Genomic DNA, 25,397 nt, shown 5'->3' on the forward strand with positions numbered 1-25,397 from the left:
CTCCTGGTCCCAACAGAAAACCTTCTGTAGGAAAAAAACTGTCAACGTCGCATACAAATAAAGATGACCTCTCAGGCCAGATGTATCAAGTACATTCAACACCCAACAGTAGGTAACTTTGACGTTTATAAGTAGAGTTGTGTTTAAGAACTATTTCTACTCAGCTGGGGGTAATGATAAAAAAATAATCAGCAAAAACCCGTTATTCTGACTCACGGCTCCCGTGGAAAGAACCGCGGTCCAGGGATCTGAAATTCGCGCCCTGGCTCCTTCACTATTTGGCGTTTTGACCTCCAGCGAGTCCCTGAACCTTCTCTGCCTGCCTTTCTCCATCCATCCACCGGTGACAGGACGGCAGCTCCGATGACATCACAGAATGGCGGCGATATTCCAGATAATAAACCACTTGCTAAAAAACACCGCCTCCAGCGAGCGGGGCCCCAGGGAGCTCGGCGAGTGCTTTGCCCTCGCCCGCGCCCCCAGAGCGCCCCGCGGGGGGAACCCGCCACCTGTGCGGCTGGGAGCCCGGGCCGCCTTATTGCCACTGGCAGTATTCGGGAGGACTGTTCAACTAGACTTTAACATTCCTATTTAGATCTTTATTACAGTAAAAAACAAAACAAAACAAAAAACCCTGGGTGCGCTAGAGGCTAATATTTTTAATGTAAATATTAGAAGGAAATATAAATAAGTAAATCTCTGGAATGAGAAATGACTTTCCAATTTACAAAAATAAATAAATATACAGGATCGAGCCAGTCAAGGTGAAAAATCACTGTAGGTCAAGTTATTACAGAAGACAAACAAAACATTGGCCAGACGGGACCACCGAGAGCATCCCAGCCCGGGGCCAGCCCCGCCGTTGTCCCTTTCCCGGCCCCGCGTTCACCTGAGCCATCAGGACTCAGGGCCATGTGGCCAACCGCGCACGTCACTGGGCGCTGGGCGGCTGAAAACACAAACGTGGGAGAGAGGCAAAGGGCACTGGGTGCTTCGGGGCGCTCGACGGTCCCCGCATCCCCTTTCCCGACGTTCCGGTGACAGATCCTTGGTTGAGAGCTGTCAGCCCTCAGCCCCTCCCCGAAAGAAAGAAGAAACTGTCTATTCTCAGCAGCCACTACTTTGCTGATCTTTCCATTTTTTTTCACTTTCATCCTAACGTTGTGTTGATTCATAAGAGGCCGAAAGTGTCGTGAACCACAGGCCCATCAAAGAGAATAAATACAGTCAGAACCAATTGTCAGTGAGGCTGCAGCTCTCCAAGGACAAGTATTTACGGCTGGGTCACGGCCCGGGAGGCCGGGAGAGAAACGGGGCCCGCCCCTCCCTCGGGGCCGGGGGGCGGCCGTGGGCATTCATGGCACTGCTCATCCTGTACTAGAGTCTGGGGCGGGGGAAGGGAGGGAGGTGACACCCCCATTCCTCACTAACGCCACCCCCCCATTGGAGTGGGGTCACGTTAGGAAGGGAGCCACTCAGAACCTAAATATCGAAACCGAAAGTCATGCCAGGAAAACTCACACAGCCTAACCCCGTGGCCAGCCCCAGGTGGGCCCTCGTGGGCAGCAGTTCAAGTTATTTTTTTTACCTCGTTAGAAAAGAAGCAGAGAGACTCGATTTCGCTCTAGGGACAGCTGGAACGGACAGAGTGTGACTCCCCACGGGGCAGGGGTGCGTGAGCGGGGCCTCGGGAGCTTCCGGCCGATTGCCACTTCTGACTCACTGCTGCACACACCAGCAAAGATCCCTCCTCCGCCCCAACGCGGACGGCGATCTGACGGGAACAGCTTGAGGAGAGGCGTCCTGCCTCCCGCTGGAAGGTCTCAGGGCAGCGCCCCTTCTTCGCTCGCTCGCGTCCGTCACAGCGTGGCGAGGACTCTCGTTCACTCCCTGGTCACCCCAGCTAGAGTGCCCCTCACTCCCCACCAGGCGCATCGAGAGCGTCACCGTGTCCGCCTCCTATCTGTGAAAGGGGGGACCCCTCCCGTGGGCTCGGCCCACCAAATGCCACCCTTCTGTTTAGAAACGATAAACATGGCAGTGATGCCGAGTTCCAGAGAAAGTAAAAATACATTGACTGAATTCTGGAAATAAACTTTAGAGAGGCCGAGGAGGATTGCAGAATATTCATTTTATAAAAGCTCTCCAAAACTATTTCCCAGTTTAATAAATGCCCTTTAAGGATCCCTGAATCGTTTCCATGGAAATTACGTTAAGATACAGGTTCGGGCCCAAAGATCTCTCTACAAATGACAGGTCTGCGCTTACCGTTCACGTCCTGTCCTAAAAACCTAGCTCTCCGCAGGCCTCGGGATACGCGGCAGGAGCCAGGCCAGGGCGTGACTGGGACGCTTCTGTGGAAGCTGGAAGTCGTCGCTAATTGCAGTGTGAGCCCTAAAATTAGAATGGCCATGGCAACCCAGCGCCATTAATCTTACACGAAGAACAATTTTTTTTAGAAACTGCCAGCTATTCCTCCTCGCCTTGGGGGAAGTTCACGGCGTCCTCCGCTCAGTTCCTAACAAGGCTCCGAGAGGCCACCGGGCTGTTAACGGTCCCCAGGCGCTGTGAAATGGAAACTCCCGCCCACGGGAGTCTAAAGGCTAGTTTGCGGCGGGAACCGGCAGGCGGGTCTCTGGAGCAGCCTGGCCGCGGGTTTTCAGTGGGAGGAAAATCAGTGCACTGGTGTGAACGGGAGCCTCCGCCTGTGCCCCAGGCTCCCGGGGAGAGGAAACCTTCAGGAAAACCGTTTGAAATTCACGCTGCGGATAAAGACCCACTTAAAGAAATCGTTTCCCCGCATTAGCTGCTTTTGAACGCCGCCCACTCACAGGGTTTATCACGATGCTCTCTGCGAACCCGAACCCGCTGTAGGTGCCTGACCCACCCCCACTCTCAGCCACGCGCGTCACCCACTCAGCACGGCCTCCTTCGGTGCTCCCTTCCCTCGGACACTAGCTTCCTGCGACTCGATCCAACATCATCTGTACAAACCCGGCGTGAACAGGAGATGGCTGCGGGAGCTGGGGTGTCAGGAGAGATGAGAAAATCAATATGCGGGCAGAGTCTCCTGAAGAACAGACTCGGGCAGATCCGGCGACATAATGGGCCATGATTGAGTAATCAGCTCGCTTATGAGGACGGAGACAGTCCGTTTCAGCTGGGTACCCGGCCGCTGCCCAGAATTTTAAAAGCGTAGCTACACTGGCCTGAACACCGTGGTCAGCCCGTCTACCGGAGGCCGTCTGCACCGGCGGGCAGGCTCTGGGGCTCCGGCCATGGTCTGTCACATGAACTAAGCGCCCTGCACAGTGTTCCGTGTAGCTGAAGATAAGGAGAGGCCGGGCTCACTCACACTGCGCCAGGGAGATGGGCACACCCGCAGCCCGGGCCCACGGGCCCAGACAACCCCACGCCTGCAGTGTTCACATCTCCTGTGAATTCCCAGGAGAGGGACAGAAGGTTCTGGGTTAATGGCCCCTCTGCCTCTTTGGGGAGCTTCTCTTGGCTGTGGCCCATGATTTCCTAGTGAACTCTTCTGCTGTACACACCCGGTCCCCCAGGCCGGGGGACTCGCATTTATGCACCTTTTATAGAAATATGCGAAACAAGAAGAATAAATTTCAAAAAGTAGACTTTTTTGAAAGATATAAATGCAAACTAAGCTAATGAAAATATCTCCTCAAACAACTCTTCTAAGAGTTCAGGTTCCTTTGATCAATAACCACTAAACTTCAAATGTCCAGTATTGATGACGAAGACCTAGAAAGAATCTAGCTAGAAAACGCGAAGACGCCGCAGACACAGTCCCTGCTAGAATACAAAGGAATATTAATATACAAAGAAGCAGCTGGGAACACATATTAACACAAGTTCTGGGACAATCTAGCAACTGGAAGCAGAGATGCCAATAATCCCGAATCTCAAATAATTTCTAAAATCAGAGCCTGGACCCCTGCAAACAGATGCAGGTACTGACTCAACGGTATAAAGTTCCAAGTTATAAGTGTTGGAGGAATTCAAGGCGCCTCGTGGTTCATGGCCAGGGAGCAGTGTGGGCCGGTGCAGAGACATTTTGAAGGTGTCAGATGTGTTGGAAACACCACAGGAAAGGAAGTAAATGTGGTAAAAAGCAGTAGGTGGTGAGACAAGGCGGAAATGGAAAAGTGTGAGTGACTGTCTGGTGGTGACAAGCCCAGGGGATATTTCCATCAGACCAACTTCTCTCTTCGATTCGTACCCAGCCGGTGTGGGCAGGAGGCCCGTGGCCCGTCGGCCAGCCTGTTCGCCGGCTCAGGTCTGCATCGGCCCAGGGGAAGGGGCACCTTCTCCTAAGCTGTCTGCCCCAAGGAGGGGCCGTTGGAAACTTTGTCCACCCGGAGGGGGCTCCTTTGTAGCCTCGCCTGAGAGCACCATCATTCACGCATTGACCACTGCAGCATACTTTTAGCTCATTTCCTCTGCCTGAATGTCTTGTTTTTATTCTATACTCAGCTACTTGACTTACACTTCCTTGAATATTTTGCCATCTTTGGTCAAGAATTGACAGTGGCTTTCATTGCTCTCGATGAGATCCAGAATTTCAAGAAGTGATCCCTTCATTGCGCCTACCACCCTCTATACTAACCCACAGCTCGGCATCTCGGTACCCCGCTGGCCATGCCACTGGTCACCCACCCACGCCTTCCTGGTCACTCCCGCTGACTTCCCGCTGCTCCCTGTCCTCGGTGCTGCCTCCTTCCTCTGCTCGGGGCGTGAATGCCTCATGTGAAACCCGATGGTTCAGCTGAGCGGCCTCCTTGGAAGATCAGAGAAGCACACGAATAACTATACGGCTCAGCGGTGGCCAATGGACGTTTGTCCAAAGCCAGTCTCCGCTGGAGACTTTCTGAGAGAGCTGACTTCATTTCTTTGATCCCCAACCTTTTTATAATCAATAAGCTTGGTGAAGACTCTAGTAATTGGAACATCATTTAGTCAATATTAGAAGACTTCACAAATTCTTTTGGCAGAAACTAAAATAGTTTTCTCGTGACTAATGAAATTCCAAAGAATATTAAGGGCCAAGAATAATTTTGGTCACTGTTGCTATACACATGTTTTCCCCTGGCCCTTGCCCCTGTGGTCTAGACAAACTGCAAATGCAGCAAAGTCCACCTGGAACTATTTCCTACCGCTTCTCAGGTCCCGAGAGCCAAGAACAGGAGACAAGTATTTCTCGTTTAGCAAAGTGAGTCAATGGTAAATTTGGGTTCGACTCACGCTTCTGCCACTTTCTCTCTCTGTTCAAAATAAATCAAGGCCCGATATATGTCGTATTGGTTGACATTGTGCCATCTTTTGGGTGACCTGTGAGTACCTGGTACTTGTCGGAATATGAACACAGCAGACAGATGCCAGGGGAAGAGCCCCTGCTTATGTGTAGAATATGGGTCCCTCTATAAAGAAGAAGATCAGAGCCAACAAAAGGGTGCAGAGCGGCTTATAAAACTGGCGTCACAATCCCCTTTCCTGTGACAGTCGAGATAAATTAAATCTGCTCCACATCTTAAACCCGTCTCTCTGCTTTTAGCTCTACATTGATTTTTGACCAAACAGCCTCAAGCTCTGAAATTATCAAATCGCAACAGGGAAAACGCATGCGATCTAGCTTTGCTTCCCATCTGATGTTTTATACTCAATATGTACTTATGGTTATTTCTAAAGAGAATTAAACCAGAGCATGCACTCAACAGCTGTCACCTTCTGTCGATGATAACTGCTGACGGATGAGCCCCAGTGACATTCTCTCAAGCTGCCCTGGATCTCAGAAAGCCATCCTGTGGGTGTTCAAAACAAATGGGCACAGACACTGCCCATCACGTTCTGCGGCTTACATTTTCCACAGTGTTTACAGCTTATGTACAAAGAAAAGAGATTGTTTTGGGCAAGAGACTTAGTCGTGTCTGGACAAGAGAAAGACATTTTTAAACGTCAACAAGAGTTAAATAACTATACCTCCTGAAACTCTACTACCCCGGTTTTCTCTGTGATTTAAGATGTTTATAATCACTTTTTCAACATGTATGGACAGGGCCTTATTTCACAGGTGTTCGAGATGGTTCTTCAGGACGTTTTCCTGAGCAGAACTCTTCCTTGCCTTGTCATGCACTCACCATCGCTTACGGTCAGTCTTACCACGAAGGTTTCATTCTCTCCCGAGCCGGCCTTGAAGCTACAGCGGTAAAGCCCAGAGTCAGAGGCTGTGACGTGGGGCAGGACAATGAAGCTCTTTGTCATCCCCTGGCTACAGTTGCTCAGGATTTGTCTTCGGTACTTGGAGGGCTCGCTTCTACCCTGGGACAAGTTGCAGCAGGTTAGGAGGTCGATCTGATGGGACTGGATCTTTTCCCACGTGACTTGTTGCATGAGACCCTTCGTTTGAAGCTCGTATGTGAGCGTGACGTTTTCTCCAGGTTCTGAAACCACGGTGCTGTTTGGTGGCACAGCCATCCCAAAACTCTCTGAAAAGAAGGAGAAATTGATCATACCCACGTCCTCAAATTTTTAGATGCGAGGGGAGAAGCTACTCAGAAAATTCTATCAAAACAATGGGTGATGGCATTTGGCAGAGTTTTAGCAATCGTGCATGTTATCTTTATACCACATTTTTGTATGAAAAGGGCTTTTAAAGGAATGTGCTCTCACATATTCTATTAAATGTTACTTGGTTAACCATATAACGAGAAACGTCAAGACCTCTGGTGCTTTTCTTGGTAGTGATCTTACCAAGAGGTTGAATTTCACAAGACTGCTCTGCAGTGATGCTGGGCCTCTGACTCTGAGTGTCAACTATCTAGATTGTAACCATGCCAACTAAGATTGCATTGTTCAGAAAAGAGATACCAAGTCATCTCCACTGAATATATACATAAACTCATTTCTCAGGTGTGTGGTTTTCTTATGCATAAAGTAAGGAGCCCACGTTCTATGACTTCCTGGTACCTTTAGGACATTGGTAGTGATCATATCAAAAGGTTGAATTTCACAAGACTGCTCTGCAATGACGCTGGGCCGCTGTTGACTACATGCTCTGGTTTAATTCTCTTTAGAAATAACTAGAAAGTCCTCCAATATTTTCCCACCGTCCCACCACCATAGCTGTAATACCCAGCACACAGCACTTGGTACATAACCACCAGATATCTCAATCAGCAGCTCTTATACTGTGGTTTGAGGACCCAAAGGGTCCCTGGATCCTTCTCTGAGATATGAAAGGTCAAACCCATTTTAATAGTTATGTTAAAATGTAATTTACCTTTATAACTCTTATTCTATAAGAATATGTATGTTCTTAGAAATTCACTCTTACCTCATAGGAATATATAGTAGATATTTTAAGAGTCTGAGATGGCCACTAGAATATGTGTTTATAAATTCTGGTCTTTTAAATTTTGCTTGGTTTTAATTTCTAAGACAATAAATACTGATAGTTATAACACACATAAAACTCTTCGGGGTCTTCCATAATTTTTAAGAGAATAGAGGGGAAGAAACAATTCTAAAATTCATATAGAGCCATACAAGACAATAAATAGCCAAAAGACTCTTGAACAAGAACAAAGCTGGAGGTGTCACACTCCTGATTTCAAACTAAACTGCAAAGCTACAATAATTAAAACAGCATGGTACTTGCAAAAAGACAGAAATACAGACCAATGGAAGAAAACAGAGGCCCAGAAATAAATTCATATGTATATGGTCAGCTGGCCTTCAACAAGAGTGCCAAGAATGCACCACAGGGAAAGGAAAGTCTCTTCAACAAATGTTCTTGGAACCACTGGACAAATACAGTGTAAAAGAATAAAATTCTTATCTTACACCATACATAAAAATCAACTCAAAATGGATAAAGACTTAAACGTAAGACCTGGAACTATAACACTCATAGAAGAAAACATAGGAGAAAGTTTCATGACATTGCCCTTGGCAATGACATTGGCAATGATCTCTTGGGTATGAGACCAAACACTCAGGCAACAAAAGAAAAAACAGACAAGTAAGACTACACCAAACTAAAATGTTTCTGCACAGCAAAGGAAACAGTCAACAGAGAGAAAAGGCAACCTATGCACTGGAAGAAAATATTTGTAAGCCACATATCTGGTAAGGGTTACTTTCCAAAATATGTAAGGAATTCCTACAACTCAATAGCAAAAGAAAAACAAATAATATAAAACCCCATAATTAATTATTTAATTTTTTAAATGGGCTAAAGACTTGAATAGACATTTCTCTAAAGAAGAAACACAGATGGCCAACAGATATATGAAAGATGCTCAATGTCACTAATCCTTAGGGAAATGCAAACCAAAACCTCACACATTAGGATGACAATTATTAAAAAAAAAAAAAAAAAAGACAGTTGTTGGCGAGGGTATGACAAATCGGAACCCTTGTGCCCTGTGGGTAGGAATGTAAAGTGGCACAGCCTCTGCGGAAAACGGTATGGAGGTTCCTCAGAACCTTAGAAATACAACCACCAGGGGCATCAGCAATCCCACTCCTGGGTATATACCCAGTAGAAGTAGAATCAGGATCACAAAGAGCTATTAGCACAAGTTTACTGCAGCACTCTTCACAAACGAAGCAGCCTGTGTGCGCAGCGATGGACGGATGGGTTAAAAAGCGTGGCGTACGTCACAACGGGGCATTATCCAGCCCGTCAGAAGGACAGCCTGCAGCAGGAGTGCGCGATGAAGCGGAAGGCAGGGTGCCGGGTGAAAGACAGATGCTGACGATGCGCTTCCCGAAGGGACCTAAGCGGAGACTAGGCTGGTGGCTGCCAGGCTGGGGAGGGGCGCAGGGGCCGTCGCGGTTCAGTGGGCGCAGTTTCGGTTCTACTACATGGATAGTCCAGAGACCTGCTCTCTGTACAACGCGGGGCCTGCAGGTAACAACACTGTGTGTACACTTAAGTCTGTTGAGAGTTTAGATCTCATGTTAAATGTTCTTATAGTAAAATCTTTTCTTAAAAAGTTTAAAGGGACCCCGAGACCCAACAATTTAAGAACCTGATCTAGAGAATGACCTTCAGGAATTACGTCTCAAAATCAGGGTATCCGGGGGGGGGGGGGGGGGCGGTAACGTCAGTCTATTTAACCGGATCGCTCTGCTGTGGCTGACGGGGAGTTCTGGCCACTGTCGGGAAGGGAGGGCAGTCGGGGGTCACAGGGCACATGGGCAGTGGTCAAAATGCAGAACCTTGAGAGACCACCGTGCCGGCCTCTCCGTGTCACGAACTCGCGCAGGACTGGCCTGGGAGCCACTGTCTTGACTCCGAGGGAGGGGAGGGGAGGGGAGGGGAGGGGAGGGGAGGGGAGGGGAGGGGAGGGGAGGGGAGGGGAGGGGAGGGGAGGGGAGGGGAGGGGAGGGGAGGGGAGGGGAGCTACGCTGGAGAAAGAGCAAAGTGACATGTAAACGCCACCAGGTTCACTGTTCAACCAGAAGACTGTCTGTGACAGTTTCATCTCCACCAAAATGGCTTCTTCAGCAAGTGGTTCCATGTGTCAAAACGTTGCTGGAAAGAGGAAACCACAGCGGGCCGGGTCTCACCAGTCACCAGAGCGGCGCTCCCCCCACGTGGCGGGCCAGCGGGAAACCGCTCATCTCTAACTGAGGGCCATGCAGGACCGGACGCAGGAGCAGGCGGAGCCCACCCCTGAGGCGGGAGCAAACTGACAATACAAAAGGTCCAAGGAGCCCGCTGGCGTGGCTCAGCGGTTGGGCATTGACCCAGGATCCGGGAGATCGAGGTTTGATCGAGGTTCGATTTCTGGTCGGGGCACAGGCCCGGTTGCAGGCTCCATCCCCAGCAGGGGGCGTGCAGGAGGCAGCCGATCAGTGACTCTCATCATTGATGTTTCTCTCTCTCTCTCTCCCTCTGCCTTCCTCTCTCTGAAATCAATAAAGACATACTTAAAAAAAGAAATATTTTTTAAAAATAAAAAAGTAAAAGCTCTGAGGAAACAAACAGGAACTTAGACTGACATGAAGACAGAAGAGAGGGAGAGAGGGAGAGAGAGGAACAGAGAGAGGGCGCTGCTGCCAGCCAGCGGTGCCCAAGCCTGGGAGCCGGAGGCGGGCGGGCCGCAGCCGTTCAGAGCTCAGGCTCCCGCCCGTGTGCGTCTGCGGCTGCCCCCAGCCTCCAATCTCAGAAGCTGGCTGCATCTGCCGACCTGCCCCAGCCCTGCTCTCAGGAAGCAGCCCATGCAGGGCGACCTGGGCAGGAGGTGACTGTGTTGCCACAGAGGACAAACCCGCGGGGCAGCCAGGCCTGGGGCTGGGCAGGCCCTGTGTCGGGACCCAGCCCCGCCTGTGCACAAACACCAGCTGGGACGGGACGAAGCAGGCGGCTCCAGGGGCAGATGGGTGGAAGCGCAGAGCGGGCCCCATAAACCTCCCCCAGTGAACGGAAGAGCTGGCTGGTGGCAGATGGAAACCCAGACCCAGGCAACGTCTGCACAACCGGCCTCCCTCACGTGTCGCCTGCCGCTGCTCAGACCACCCGATCCCCCTGCTGGGCCCAGGGAGAGTGAGCAAAAGGACCCTGAAAACAACCGGGAGGACCCCACGTGCACCCTTGGCAGCCGAACCTGGAAAGTGAATCTACTTAACATGGGGGCAAAAATGCAGTTCACAGGAAAGAAAAGGTTCCATTAGAATTTAATCCTAAAAACAGAAACAAAATCATAAAAACCAGTTAATCTTACATTTCTCGCTAGTTCTGTATTAATCCTTAGCATAAACACAGAATGGATTGTGGGGGGTTTGTGTTGTTTTCTTCTGAAAGCTTTATTTTTAGCCCTGGCCGGGTGCTCAGTTGGTTGGACACTGCCCTGTACACCGAAAGGTTGCAGGTTCGATCCCCGGTTGGGGTGCTTATGGGAGGCAGCTAATCTGTTTTCTCTCCCTCTCTCTCTCTCTAAAATCAATAAAAACATACCCTCAGGTAGAGAATTTTTAAAATAAATAAATAAAAGCTTTATCTTAAAGCAGTTTTAGGTTTACAACAAGATTGAGAGGAAGGTAGGGAGAGTGCCCATATACTCCCTGCCCCTGCATGCACAGCCTCCCATCACTGACACCCCTCACCAGGCTGGTGCATTTTTTACCAAGGATGAACATACGTGGACACGTCATAATCACACAAGGTCCATGGCTTACCTCAGGCTTCACTCTTCGCGTTGTACGTTCCACGGGTTTGGGCAAATGTACAGTGACCTGTATCCATCGTTATAGTATCACACAGAGTAGTGTCACTGCCCTAAAAATCCTCTGTGCTCTGCCTGTTCGTCCCTCCCTCCTCTCAACCCCTGGCACCCACTGATCATTTCACTGTCTCCACAGATGTGCATTTCCAGATGTCATAGAGTTGGACTCATGCAGCATGTAGACTTTTCGGGTTGGCTTCTTTCACATGGTAACAGGCATTTAAGCTTCCGCCGTGCTTTTCATGGTTTGATAGCTCATTTCCTTCTAGCCCTGAATAATACTCCATTGCCTGGATAGACCACAGTTTATCTATTCACCCAAAAGACATCTCAGCTGCTTCCAAGTTTGGGTAATTATGAGTAAGGCTGCCATATACAACCATGGGCAGGGTTTTGTGTGGACATGAGTTGTCAGTTCCTTTGGGCAAACACCAGAGAGCATGCTCACTGGTTTGCAGGATAAGAGTTTTGTAAGAAACTGCCAAACCGTCTTCCAGAGCGGCTGCACCGTGCTGCGTCCCCCCAGCAGTGAACGAGCCTTCCTTTGCTCCATGCCCTCGCCAGCTCCGGGTGCTGTCAGCGCTCTGGATCTGGCCATGCTAATGGTCTGTCCGTGTTGTTCTCACATGGTTTGCATGTAGAAACCATGATGAAATCCTCTCTACTTTGCACGTGATTTTTCTGGCATGATGATAGATCATTTTTGAAAAATATTTCAGTGCCCAAGCAAACAAACATGGGGCAGGGACTTCATCGGGGCAACATTCCGGGTCCAATCAGGATTTCATCAGCACCCATCAGAAGCATCAGGGCCACCCACTAAGGGCATCAGCCTCTTCTCCATGTGCCTCCCCACAAGTGGCCACTCTCTTTCCTTCACTGGAAGTGCAGATACAGGGGACAGGAGCCAAATGAGATAAAAGTGAGCTAAAGGGTTGCCTGACTGAGCAGCACAGATAAGGGGAAGAGCAAGAGCTGCTGCAACAGATAAAACACAACTTGACAGAGCGTCCAGAGGCCCGGAGCTCGGCCAACGGTTAAATGGAAGAAATATCAAGAACCAGGCGGAGGCAGCTCAGAGAAGCAGCCCCGAAACACACAGAGCAGGTGTGAGCCCAGAAACACACAGAGCAGGTGTGCAGCCCAGAAACACACTAGGAGAGGTGTGCAACCCAGAAACACACGGAGCAGGTGTGCAACCCAGAAACACACGGAGCAGGTGTGCAACCCAGAAACACACGGAGCAGGTATGAGGCTTGTCCAAACACAGTGCTGGTGTGAACTCTGAGGAGCAAGAGGCTGTGGCCCAGGCCTCAGACGACTTGCAATTCAAATGCCCTGTGACTCAACTGCCGTGGCCGCAGGTAGGGCCCCGAGCCCAGGCTGCCCCCCGACACTTCAGGGAGGCCCCGGAGGGGGAGAGTATCCGTGTGAAGCGGCCACAGGTCCTTGCACTGTAACTTTAGCTCACAGGTTTTAATTGTTAAGAAATAACCTTCCATCTCTCCATCTGGTGCAACGAGGGGGAACAGTGCTTTCTATTTAAGTCAGTACCTCGGGGCTTGCTGCAGAACATGAAAAAGTCTTCAGTTTTGAGCAACTCAGCACTTTCTCCAATCAGAAATGCAAATGACTGATGGAGGTGAGAATTTTAAATAGTATAGCTCTGAGTGCCTGCAAAGCCAGATGATGATAAAACAGCCCCGGGGGCTGGCCTGTTTTCCAGGAAAGTGTCAGCAGTCGGCCTCGCAGACTTGGAACTTTCTGGTAGACTTCCGCTTGGCAGAGTTTTACAGGGAAAGAATGAAAAGATGAACACTAATCCTAATCCTCCCAGGCTAGAAAACAGACCCTGCCGGTGAACACCCCTGGAGATGATGCTGAGCATTTTGCCTTATATATATTTAACATTTTCAACATATTTCCAAAGCAAACTAATAGACCTGGAATTCGCCCTTCCTGTGAGCCAGCATCGAACGCGTTACCTGCGCTAACATTCTGAGTACGCACGAGAGCCCAGGGACAAGGCGCCCAGCTGGTGGGTGGTAGAGAAGGGAGTCCCAGCAGGACAGAGGCTCCTGGAGCCACCTCGGGGCCGGGGCTCACCCCTGTGAGGGGCACCACACGAGGCTCGCAGAGTCCCCTTCCACCCGGCGCTGAGCTGCGTTTCACAGAGGACAATGAAGCCTCTGCTCCTAAAGATCTCACTTTATGACGCCTCAAATCCTATAATTAGAAATCAGTTTCTTCGCTTGTCCTTGTTAAAATGCGCACAACCTCAGCCCCTGGCAGCACAGGCACCTTAGTGAGAAAGCGCCCATCAGTTTGCTTACAGGGCAGGAGGAAAGGCCCCGGCTGCGGCTCTCAGGCGAGGAGGGATGTCGCAGGAGCCCAGCCAGTCAAACGTCCAGAAAAGCTGTTAGGGGAGGCTTTTTTCCCAAACATAGGAGAAAAAAAACCTGACCTTTTATATGGCTAAAAAGAATATCTGAAATATTGCCAACGAAGCCTTGAGCCAGGGAATTGTATTACATAAGACAAAAGATTTCATTTCCCCTAAATTTTTAAAGGATCGTCCGGGAGGCAGGCAGATAAAACCTTTCAAACGATGCCTGGCAGCCAAGGAGGGCTAATGGCTCCCCTTCCTGAAACAACTGGAGACGAGGGGATTACCTGAGTTTGAAGACTAGATAAGCCTGGAAGAGCAGAAGCGTATCATCTCCACGTGAGACAAATGGCACTGGGCAGGGCTCACGTCTGGCTGTTTTGGAGAGGCCTGCGGGGCGAGGCTCTCGAGCCAGACATCGGAATTGTGAGTCGGGCTGATGCCCAAGTGCCCGCAGCCAAATGCGGAGTTTGCTGAACAGGACCCGATGCTGCACAAGGATTAAAAATTAAATTCTTTCCAAAAAAGAGTCCCTTAGGTGTCTTCAGGACCGTGGACGACCCCCGTGCCTGTGTACTACTCTGTGCCCACTCCTTCCACATGAGCTCCAACCCGGGTGGCCTGAGCTGCTTGGCGGATCCTAGGAAACTTCTACAAACGAACCCACCTCTCTCCCTCCGTCCGCCTGATGAAAGGTGCCTGGTGTCTCTTTTCTCGCCACCTCTGTGAAGCTTCACTTCGTGGGTTTTGAAACACAGACATTTTCCACAGAAAAGACACCCTGTTGCCTTCAACATCTGCTCGAACACAAGATAAAAGAACGCGCCGTGGAGCTTATAACCTACGACCACCTCCTGGCTCGCTAACACGCCCCTCTGTTCATTTGTATCCTATGTGCAAAATCTTCACTTTTTTCTTTCTTACTCTCATGGAAGATATGCCCTGTTTCCCTCTCCACACAGGACTGCTCACGATTCTTCAAAGGAAAACAACCTTGGTGCTTCCTCTACGTGGCGATTCTAGCCAATTAATAATTATATGTAATATTTTCTAGGTGCCCGTAATTTGACATGAGGTGTGACAAACAGTTTCCAGGGAAGGTTTCCCCCTACATTTTGGGCACGATTTTAATTGTCATTTTCAAGGTATGGTAACAAAAGTCATGGCTGGTGAAGGTAGAGTTGATATTTGAACCTGGAAATGTGATTTAGTTTCTTAATAGGAAGGACCGACCAGATTATGTACCGAACAGCAGACCTGTATCACGTAGCTCATCGTGGCTCCTGCGGGGACAACTGAGGCTACTAAATGGAGCCCTGTAACTACACGGACACCACATGTGCTCTGTAACTCGGTTGTGTGTACTTGCCCTGTTCCTGTCTACACACAAGCGGTCACTGCTGTCTTAAATGCCTTTCTGTTCACATGAGGCTGTGGACACTTCCACCCACCTTTCCCTCGCAGGGCAGTCCTTCCCCATTGTAAAGCTGACCGTGGCCCTCTCTGCTTGCAAACCTACAGTCTCCACACCTCCAGCTCCCTGGGGCCTCGTTCAAGCACAGACTCTGCCCCCATCACCACATCCGTAGCCTGTCATCTCCGCACTCACCAAACCACTCGTGGTCATCACATGCCCCCACCTCCTGTCTGCTCCATGTGTTTGTGCTGCTCTGTCTGCTGAAACCCCACAACTTGCATTCACCCTGAAAACCTCCTCGAAGGGGATCTTTGGTGGAGCTTTAGGGATACAGGCTTCACGCCGTCCTGACCCCCCTCTGACATCTGCTAGACATCAGCACATCTCACGGTGCCATCGGCTGGTGAGCATCCCCGGGCAGCAGTGGCTTCTTAGTCGCAGAAGAGGCATCGATCTCTTCACCGTCCCAACCCAATCTCATCAACAAGCCGGCAACACCTCCCTCCAGGCTGAGCCGAATGCCCACGTCAAATCTAACGTGTGCCCAGTGGGCAGCCTCGTGGGGCTCCCGTTACCTTAACCTGTGAACATGACCTTACGTGACCTCTCTGCTCATTAGTCAACCTAAGTAACTATAAATCAAAGTTAAGGGCTCAAACATTATATGGCCTACACTCTCCAAATTGTATCCAGTGCTCTTCAGCATAATGTGCCTCCATGGTATTCTTTATTCTTATTACCATGGTTTGGTTTGGGTGGTATGTGTGCGTGTGGGTGTGTGTGTAGAAATATAAGACAAGATCCCCTTTCTGCCTTTGGATAATCACATTTAAGGGAGCACTAAGAATCCTCACTCTTTCTACTAGCCCTTATTACCAGTTACATCGACATGAGAAATTCGCCATGATGAATGACCAGTTGTCAAAGACTAAATGGAGCACTCACATGGATATGTACCTGGAAAAATAAGCATTCAGATGGTTTTTGTAACTGCATTAAAGGCATGGAAAATTTATTGCAAAAGTTTAAACGTATTCTAATGAGAAGAATAAATATTATTTTTCAAATATTAATACGGGCCCAATAAGGAATGGAAAATCATTTCATTGTTAAGAGGGATGGCCCTGAGTGCTTGCTGAGTGTCTATACGTGTTTTACACTGGACAGAGATGCGGGCAAAAGGAACGATTCCTGTTGAAGGGCCCGAGGCCTGATTTACAAATGCTGTTTTTCAACAGCGTCTCAGACACACGTCTCCACTAACCCCTTAAAGTCGGGAAACTGAGACCTGGGACACTCTGAGGACACATGTGCTGAAAGCAGGTGCCTGGGGCCCTTCACCGTCCACCTAAATCTACCCCAAAGCAGCCTGAAGTGCTGGGAGCTGGTAAGAGTTAGAGGCGCTGGGAGCCAGCACAGCTCAGAGCTGGGGAGGGGGCAGGAAGATGGGCGGAGGGTGGAGGCGCAGGTCCAGGCTACTCCCACTGGCAAGAGCCCTACTGAGGCTTTTCAAGTCTCTTAGCAGCAACTGCTAAAAGGTTCCTTTTATCCCTCCTCACTCATCTTCTCTGGCCTCTTTTAAATCTGCTGTTCCCCTGTGAAGTCTCTATCTCCCTCAATAGAAATCCATAACTTTATCTCCACAAATCCTGGAGGCATAGAAGAAAAATTAAGTAGATTAATGGGAAACTTGCAAAAAAGTGACAAGCTTGGTAGAAGCAACACATAGGATTCAGGGTGGAAAGAGGTCAGTCAATAAACATCAGTGGAGTATTGGGCCTCGGACTGACAAAGAAAAAAAGCTTCTAGAAGAGAGACACAGCATTGTTTGTAAAGGACACACACAGACATCACGTCTGACTTGACAACTGCTACAGAAACTGCACATTTTAGAAGGTGGACACCTGGGTTGTTCTATAGACCTCTGAGCCGATACCATAAAACTCAGAGAAAATATTATCCCAAAACTGGTGGGCTCCTTAAATTTATCTGCACTCGACCTTTTTAAAAAATTTTTATTGAGTTTATTGGGGTGACACTGGTTAATAAAATTATACAGGTTTCAGGTGTACAGTCCCATAACATCATCTGTATATTGCATTGTGTGTTCACCAGCCAAGCTAAGTCTCCTTCCATCACCATTTAGCCCCCTCTACCCTCTTCTACCTGCCCCCATCCCCTGGCACGTGGTGATATGTGTTTGTGGAAATACTCTTGAACTTCCACTGCACGAGAATATCTCGTCCCTCAGGAAGCACGGAGCGAGAGTGAACTCAATGGACCAGCCATGCTCTGAGCACCTGCTGCGTGCTAGGTACACACATCATCTCGTCAATTCTCAAGGCTGCCCATAGGCACATATTCTTATTCCCATTCTATAGATGAACAAACCGAAGCTCAAAAAACGAAGGGACTTTCCGAATGTCACGGGGACCAGCTAGAAGAGATCCGTCCTCATTCTTACCATCGTAAAGACAAAAAGCAAGAGACAGATAGCTGGAGTTGCTCTAGACAGATCACTGTTAACCTGAAAACGCCCATAAATCAGTCCTGTAACTGAACTCAATATCAAATACATATGTGAAATATTTTAAACTGTGGTAAAATATACGTACCATAAATTTACTATCTCAACCATTTTAAGTGTTAAACACATTCATATTATTGTGCAACTGGTCCCCAAAACTCTTCTTTCTTGCAAAACTGAAACTCTCTACCCATTAAACAATTCCCCACTACCCCCTCCCCACCCCCGGCAACCACCGCTCTACTTTCTGTTTCCATGATTTAATGTTTCTAAGTACGCCCTACACCGGATTTGTGCACTTATCTGCCCTGTGTGTCTGGCTAATTTCATTTAGAACAATGTCCTCAAGGTCCATCCAGGCTGTACCGTGTGGTGGGATTTCCTTCCTTTTTAAGGCTGAATTATAATCCATTGTGTATATATACAACGCGTTGTTTATCCAGTCATCCCTTGGTGAAAACCTGGGTTGCTTCAACCTTTTGGCTGTTATGAATAACCCTTCTTTGAACATGGGTGTACTAAACTTAATATATTTGCGTGTAACTTGCTGATAAATCATGATGGCAAACCTCGCAAATGACACTCAACTAATCTGGGTGGAGAAATAACAAACTAGTAGGATGAGTGACCAAGGTTTCTCAGTAAACTTATGAAATCAGTATAAAGTGGTAGATCCATTTCTACCAACAGTCATAGAAAGAATATATTTAGGGGAAAAAGTCTCTTCTACTTATTTTTTAGAATAAAACTAGGTATAAATAATTAAACTATTTAGGAAATAAATCTACGCCAAAGAAATACTTCAAACTCTGTTTTACATATTATGGGCTATAAATGTCACCGTGAGGGAAAGGACTTTTTACTTCCTGGAAGGTACTCATAGGAGGTGGGTCTGTCCCATTTAATCGTGTTTGGAATGATCATCTTTCCTATGTCCTGATAGGGGGCCAATACTGACGATTTTCTATGGAAGTATCACTTCCCGTCCTTCACCCCCCATCCTTTTGCTATTTTATTGAGCAAACTCTTAAGGAGCAAACTCCTAATGAAATCCCCCAAGTGCAAGCTCTGTGCTCCCCAACACTGTTGGGACCAGGGGGAGGGCGATGCTGGCTTTGCTTGTGCCTTTTCTGTCCCTTAAATATTCCTTCACTCCACATATGACTCACCCTTGAGAGACAGCTAAGAAAACTTGCCCCGTTCCTGAAATGAGAGGCACTGGAGTAATGGCTCCAAATAACGGTTGCTACTCTGACCAACGTGTGACGTCCACTATTGGAGAACTTTATGAGTCACCAAACAAAGCCCCAAATCCCGACCTTCCACTCACTGGCCTTCCCTCCCCTCCACCTGTGACCAAATGCATTTTCATAGGTCCCAAATACAAGGAGTGTTTCCCTTCTACGCGATGTTGTTCACAATGTGTCTTCCTTCTAGACACCTCCACGGTTCCCTCAAGCTGGAAGTAACGTCCGTCCCCTCTCAAGTCCCAGCGCTCTTCCATACGTGACAAGTCCCACCCTGCATTGGGGGGCTTGATCCACATGTTTACCTAATTGGAAACTTCCGACAACCAAAAACCTTCTCACTCATTTACCTCACAGCAAAAGGCAAATGTCTAGCCAATGGATTTAGAGAGGGTTCACACGATTTTTAAAATTACTATTATCAATATTCATCCAATAAAAAGCAGACTTTAATGCCTCAAAGTGTTTGAGCAACAATGTTGAAAAACTTGCTCTTTGGTTCAATTCTGCTATTTTCACTGAAAACATATATTAGTCAGACAGTGTTGAGTATAAAACCGCACAACAAAACACAATGCCGGTTGTTGGAAATGATTCCGTCTTATCAAATGGCCATTCTTTTAGGAACCAATTCTGGGGTTTAAGATAATAAAGAGATATTTCAAGAAATATGATATTATGAGCTTCAAGGACAGGCAAAGCAGTCTCATTTGTCTCACGCACTGTTACCCAGCTCTCTCTCAGACAATCATGGAATCCCCTGGCTGTCTCAGATGAGAAATGATATGCGGTTTCCCCCTTCTCTGAAGGAGATACGGTCCAAGACCCCCAGTGGATGCCTGAAGCTGCAGATAGCATTGAAACCGATATATATGCTCTGTTTTTTCCTACACATACATACCATGATAAAGTCTGATTTATAAATTAGGCACAGTAAGAGATGAACAAAGATAGCTAATAAAAGGGGACAGTTATAACAAGGCACTGTGACAGAGCTAAGTGACTGCGTCTCCCTCCTGCTCTGACTGCACTGCCCTCACCCTTCCTGTGATGACGTGAGATGACGCAGAGCAGACATGAGGAGATGGGCTGAGGACGGCGGCCCGTGGGCACTGGGGCCTAGTGCCAGGCTCCCATAAGCGTCCGTGGGACACAAGCACTGCGCCACCAGGACAGTCCCTCTGACAACCGCGGCAGCTACTGGTGACTGATGGGTGGGTGGGGAGTGTGTGCCTTGCGCAGACATGGACAAAGGGAGGGCTCGCATCCTCTGTGGGGCAGAGCTGGACGGAGGGATTTCATCACACTCCGCAGAGCCGTGTGCGGTGTAACACTGATGAACGGTGTGTTTCTGGAAATGTCCACTTAATATTTTCACACAGCAGTTAATGGCAGGGAAAGGGAACTGCGGCTAAGAGGGGACTACTGAGCTTCCGGCTGTAGCACCCATTTGTAAAGGAAAATAGCTGCTCTGCCCATTAGGAGAACAGATTGGTGGGCAACCTGGAACTTTCTGAAGTTTCAGGTTCTTTCTGCATCAAGAAGGAAACTGCCCTGTACACACAGAGAACACACACGCCTTCACTAAGCTGGTCTGGAAATGTCAATGTTGGGGGCGTGTAGGATTGCATGTAGGCTGCCAAGAAATGGGACACGTATGTCCTTAGGTCTGCTGAAATGAGAATGTGGTTTCTTAAATACTCTGCTAGTTAAATGATGCACTTAAATGCCCACAGGATTCATGCCCAGGCCTTATCAGCCACAATCACCACTCCACTGATGTCAGCATGTGTGACCCACGTAGGCCCTTTACAGCTATTCAATGTGAGTGCTTCATAGCATCTCTCCATCCTCAGAGAGCTCCGACACCCGTCTTCTACGGAGCGTGGCCTGGCCTGTTCTCTCTCTCTGAAGAGGACTTTTATATAAAACATAAGTTGGTTAAACAGGTGAAGTCAGGGAAAATGTTCTCACGTTGAGATTTATCGGGTTGTGCACAGTCTCTCATGGGAATCGCCAGACACCCTATCAGCTGAGCTAATTTAATTAAAATGACTTTGGAGTGAGTAGAAGAGATGCCGCCTGAGGGAATCATTGTGGGGTGATCCCTAAAGGATCGACTTGATAGTCTTAAAATTCTCAACCGTTTCCAAACCTTCAATGTCTTCAGAAACTTTCTGAATGAGAGGAGAAGCCCCCTGCTTGCAGTCTCCACAAGCCCAGGAACGGAAAGCACAGCTCAGCGTGATCCCAGCAGCTGCAGCTAAACTGCACGACACTGGCCGGGGCAGCGGGCCAGGGCCCAGGCCTCGGCTCGCGGGGGGCTTGCCTTGCCTCCCTTCTCCAGCTACTCACTTTCCTTTTTGCTTGTTTCATTTTAAACATCTCAAACCCAGCATTTTCATCTTATCAAATGCACAAATGTAATCGTCCTCTCCCTTACCGTGGTGATCTGTCAAGGGGCAAATTCCTGTAAGGTCCCGACACCCACCCCCGGGCCCCACAGAGAAGTTCCCCGAGGGAAGCTGGAGAACAGAGCTCGGCGCCTGCAGCTCCACCTGCGAGGAGGCAGCCGGGGAAGGTCCGGAGGCAGCTCGGCTGCGGGCTGAGCTCTCCCACCTACTGCGTGGGCTGCTGCACAGGAAGCCACATCCCCACCCACGCTCGCGCCCACACCGTGGCGCCCTCGCTGAAGAGGAACCGGGCTCCCCGCGCTGTGGCTGGCAGTCTGCACGGAGGCCGGGAGGGAGCGGCTGTGGTGGAGACACGGGGTGCGAGCTGCCTGGTCCGGCCCAGCTGCGCTAGGAACACCTTCAAGAGTCCGAGGGAAGGCTCTCCACCACCCGCCACACGCCCGCGCCCGGGGGCCCGGGACAGGAAAACATCTAGTCCAAGAGCGGGAGGGTTTGGGCAGGAAACCAAGCAGCTACGGCTAAAATCACAGCCAGTGGCACCCCAGCTCTGCACTGCCCCGGGCCGTCCAGCAGCAAGCGTAAAGCCAAAGGCATCCTCTGGGTGTTATTAGAGCGACAAGGGTGAAAGGCGGGGCCTCGCTGGCGCACAGGCCGCAGAGAAGCGCATGGCAGCGAGGCCCGGGCACTGAGCTGGGCAAACAGAGGGCACGGCCCCCCAGAACCCAACGTGGCCCCGAGCTTGTGCGTTACGCCTTCGCAGCCACCAGCTACCGCACTTGCTCACGTGTGTGAGTCCACGTGCGCCTTGTTTTGGAGGTGGTTTCTTCATTTCTCTCTCGCTCCGACTTCTGATTACGGAGCTTTACCCCGAAGCCCGAGAGCCGACTCCCGCGGGGGGGTGTGCCCTCCAGCTTGCCCCTCCGGGCCTTCACCAATGGAAAGCAAGTCAACAGAAACAGCCTGGGCTCCATTCCCAGTCACTTCACCCTTGAGAAGGGCGGGACCCACAGCCTGGCTTCCCGCGAGTCTTAACATGGCCTTTATCGCCTGCCTTCTCTATAGACTATTTTACTTCATTAAGGAGGGAGATCCCCAAGCCTTTGAAATGTTTGTTTCATCAGTTGACTGTTTCTTATAGGTACAATACCTTTTCTCTTAAATAAAAAACTACCGAAATGTAACATCTTACAGAGCCCTCCTTACTCGTGTGTGTGTGCGTGTGCGTGTGCGTGTGCATGTGTGCGTGTGTGTGTGTGTACACCTGTCGGCCCACAATGCACAGTTGGACTTGCCAGTCTCCCTAATCACATGAGCCAACTCCTTACAATAAGTTTCTTTCTATGCACATACACGCCTCACTGGTTCTGCGTCTCTGGAGAGCCCTGCGTGTTACCAACAGCAATAATACAATAGAGGCACCAATTTACAATCGGCCAGCAGCAGACAAGTGTTCCAACCCACAAAATGCGATCGGCTGACCTGCCCTTAAGCTCTTCCCTCCCCACAGGGCCGCGGCCAGCCTCATCTTCCAGGTGGTGAGGAGGACGGGTTTATTACGCGTCTCCCTCTGAAAATCGCCCAGTGACTTCAATGGTCTGCACTGCAGAGTGAGGCTCAAATCGTTAGGCACAGCGAGATGGAGCGGTCCCAACTTCCTGGGCTCCTCCCCGACATCCCCCTGCCACAGCGAGCTTGAATTCCTCTTTAACAAACAATCTACCAAATAAAATCTTACCTGGGACCCCTACGTATCATATGTTGAGCCCTTTAGCTAGTGCCAGCAGGGAGAGGGTCCCACCTTCACAGTTTCTTTCTCACCCTTGAGGTCACCTCTCAGGGCACCTCCAGTGACAGAGAAGGTCTCAGAGCCCAGGGTGAGAACTCAGCTCTGCTCAACTCTGAGCTCCAGTGTGATGTCCATTCTCTGTGCTGTGCATGAGTTTTAAACTTCCCCTGTGCCCTCTCCATGCCATCAGGATCCCCGAAGACGCCCTTTTCTTTCCTCCCCTCACCCCAGTCTCTATTTTTAAAAAATTCCTTCCCTGTCTTCAAGGCCCAGCACAACCTATCCCTCCCGTGAGCCTCCTTGGTCGTCTCTGCTGGAGTCCAGCTCCCTTCAGATCATTTCTTGCACGTTCTGAAGCACCTCTTGGCTTCACCCTGATGCTGCGACTTGGCAGCTCAGCAGCCTTGAGTTAATGACCCGGGTCTCAGGTTCTCCATCTGTGTAATGGGAACACATGGCCTCCCCCACGGTGCTTCATACGTACTACATGAGATGACACTTGCTCACTTAGTACACAAGAAGCACCCAACAAGAGTTAGGCCATCAAGTGTTTTAGGTAGGCGACCCATTTTGGGGGACATCTCCCTAAATACCACTACATTTGCTTTAACTGACTTAGGCCAGAGAGACATGTGGTTACAGTAATTTTCTTTGCACCTCCACTTCCACCACAAACTCTGCCACAAAAGGGCAGCCTTGAAATGTCACTTCCCAAGTTGCCTGGGCATGTTTTCCCAGAAGCAGTAAATAAATGCAGCCATCCTTACCCGTAAATTCTCTAAATCAGTTACTAACTGAGCAATGCCTGTTCTGAAGCTAAGCCATACCCTAGCATAATTTTGCACTGAGAGTACCATTTATCCAGAATCAAGCATCTACTTTCTGCTTCAACTCTGGGCTGAAGGCTGGAGGAAGGTGATGGGTTCCTGGACCCAAACGCTGCCGGCATCAATTTGATGTAGGGTCAACAGCACCAAGAAACTGTAAGGCCTGTGCTTTCTCCTGCTACATTCAAGTTTGTGAGGTGCTGCTTCTACTCAAAACTGATAGCACACTAAGAAAAACAAAGTTAACTCATAGTCTCATTCCCCTGAAACAATAGCCACAGAATCTAGAAATGGAATCGGAAAACATCACAAAACATGATAAAGTATTTCGCTGCTTCTACTTGGGCTTTATAGAATCGAATGCCGCCGATTCTATAATGCCGGCACAAAGGGGAATGAAATGTGCGCTTACCTGGCGGGACCACCTGTATCACCTTCTCCCAACGTCCAAATGGGAAGGTCTCAAGAAGGCAGAAATAGAAGCCAAGGTCAGCCTCCGAGGCATTGTAAAAGGCCAGCACCGTGTCCTTGAGCTCCGGGGTTGACTTCAACACGTGAACCCGGTCGACATAGGGCTCCCTGATGACCGTACCGTAAACAGGGTGGAATATGGCTATGGACTCTTTCTTCGCCGTGATCTTGAACCACTCCATCTGGGTGAAGGTGCCCAACAATGGATACGCACAATCCAGAGTCATCGTCTCTGCAAGTTTGACTCTTGTGTCCCAAAATAGCTCTTCACCTAGGGCTGAAATATGCATCATGCTTGTTCAGTTACATTTTCTGATCAAAACACCAAACAGATGTCTTAAGATTGTTCTAGGCTTTCTAAGACCTAGAAAGATGGGCCACTGAGATCATGGTAGAGGCCATCTAACCATCTAACCTCCATCTAAAGCGGTTTCCACTGCTAAGAACAGGCACTTGCAACGTTCCATTTTTCTGCACAAGTAGACAATTATCTAAGCCAACGATAGAGCATTATAATTTCTGAACATGTCACACTATAAAAGCAAAAAGGAGTACAATTTTTAAATGAAAACATTATCTTTACCTTTGTACACATGGAGAACAGCCAAGAGGAGGGTAACGTAATCCATCTCTGGTGAGCACGTGGGAGGCTGGTCTGGAAGAAAGACAACTTTTCTTGTGCTACGTGGAGGCCCAGCGCAAGGTGGTTTCCTGCCTCTCAGATGTTACCAATGGTGTCTTCTCCTTCTGAAGTGTGAACACAGGAAAATGGTCTGCGCTTCAAAGCCAGCTTTGTTCTACATAAAGAAGGGCAGATTTGAACTGCTTCTCTCTCAGGGAAACAGCTTATTTTCAAGCTTTCATTTCTACAAAGATTCATTCACCAAACAAACATTTGCTGAGTGCATTTTCTCTAGGCAATGCAGATACAACAATCAATTAAATTTTAAAAATTCTTGCGCTTGGCCAGCGTGGCTCAGCGGTTGAGCATCTACCTAGGATCCAGAAGGTCGCAGTCTGATTCCCGGTCAGGGCTCCATCCCCAGCAGGGGACGTGCAGGAGGCAGCCG

The 25,397-nt window shown here is 49.1% G+C and overlaps 1 protein-coding gene across 1 annotated transcript in view; it reads right to left on the reverse strand.

Annotated features, from left to right (window-relative positions):
- CD226 (CD226 molecule) overlaps positions 1-24,960 on the reverse strand; it is a 28,627-nt gene extending 3,667 nt beyond the window's left edge. The window contains exons 1-3 of the mRNA XM_081149424.1: positions 24,911-24,960; positions 24,269-24,604; positions 6,156-6,503 (exon numbers count right to left, since the gene is read on the reverse strand). Coding sequence (XP_081005550.1) covers positions 6,156-6,503; positions 24,269-24,604; positions 24,911-24,956 — 730 coding nt within the window. The 5' untranslated portion in view covers positions 24,957-24,960. The remainder of the gene's footprint in view (positions 1-6,155; positions 6,504-24,268; positions 24,605-24,910) is intronic.
- Between the last annotated feature and the right edge of the window lie 437 nt (positions 24,961-25,397).

This window comes from Miniopterus schreibersii, assembly GCF_964146895.1.
Source record: "Miniopterus schreibersii genome assembly, chromosome: 10".
NCBI lineage: Eukaryota > Metazoa > Chordata > Mammalia > Chiroptera > Miniopteridae > Miniopterus > Miniopterus schreibersii.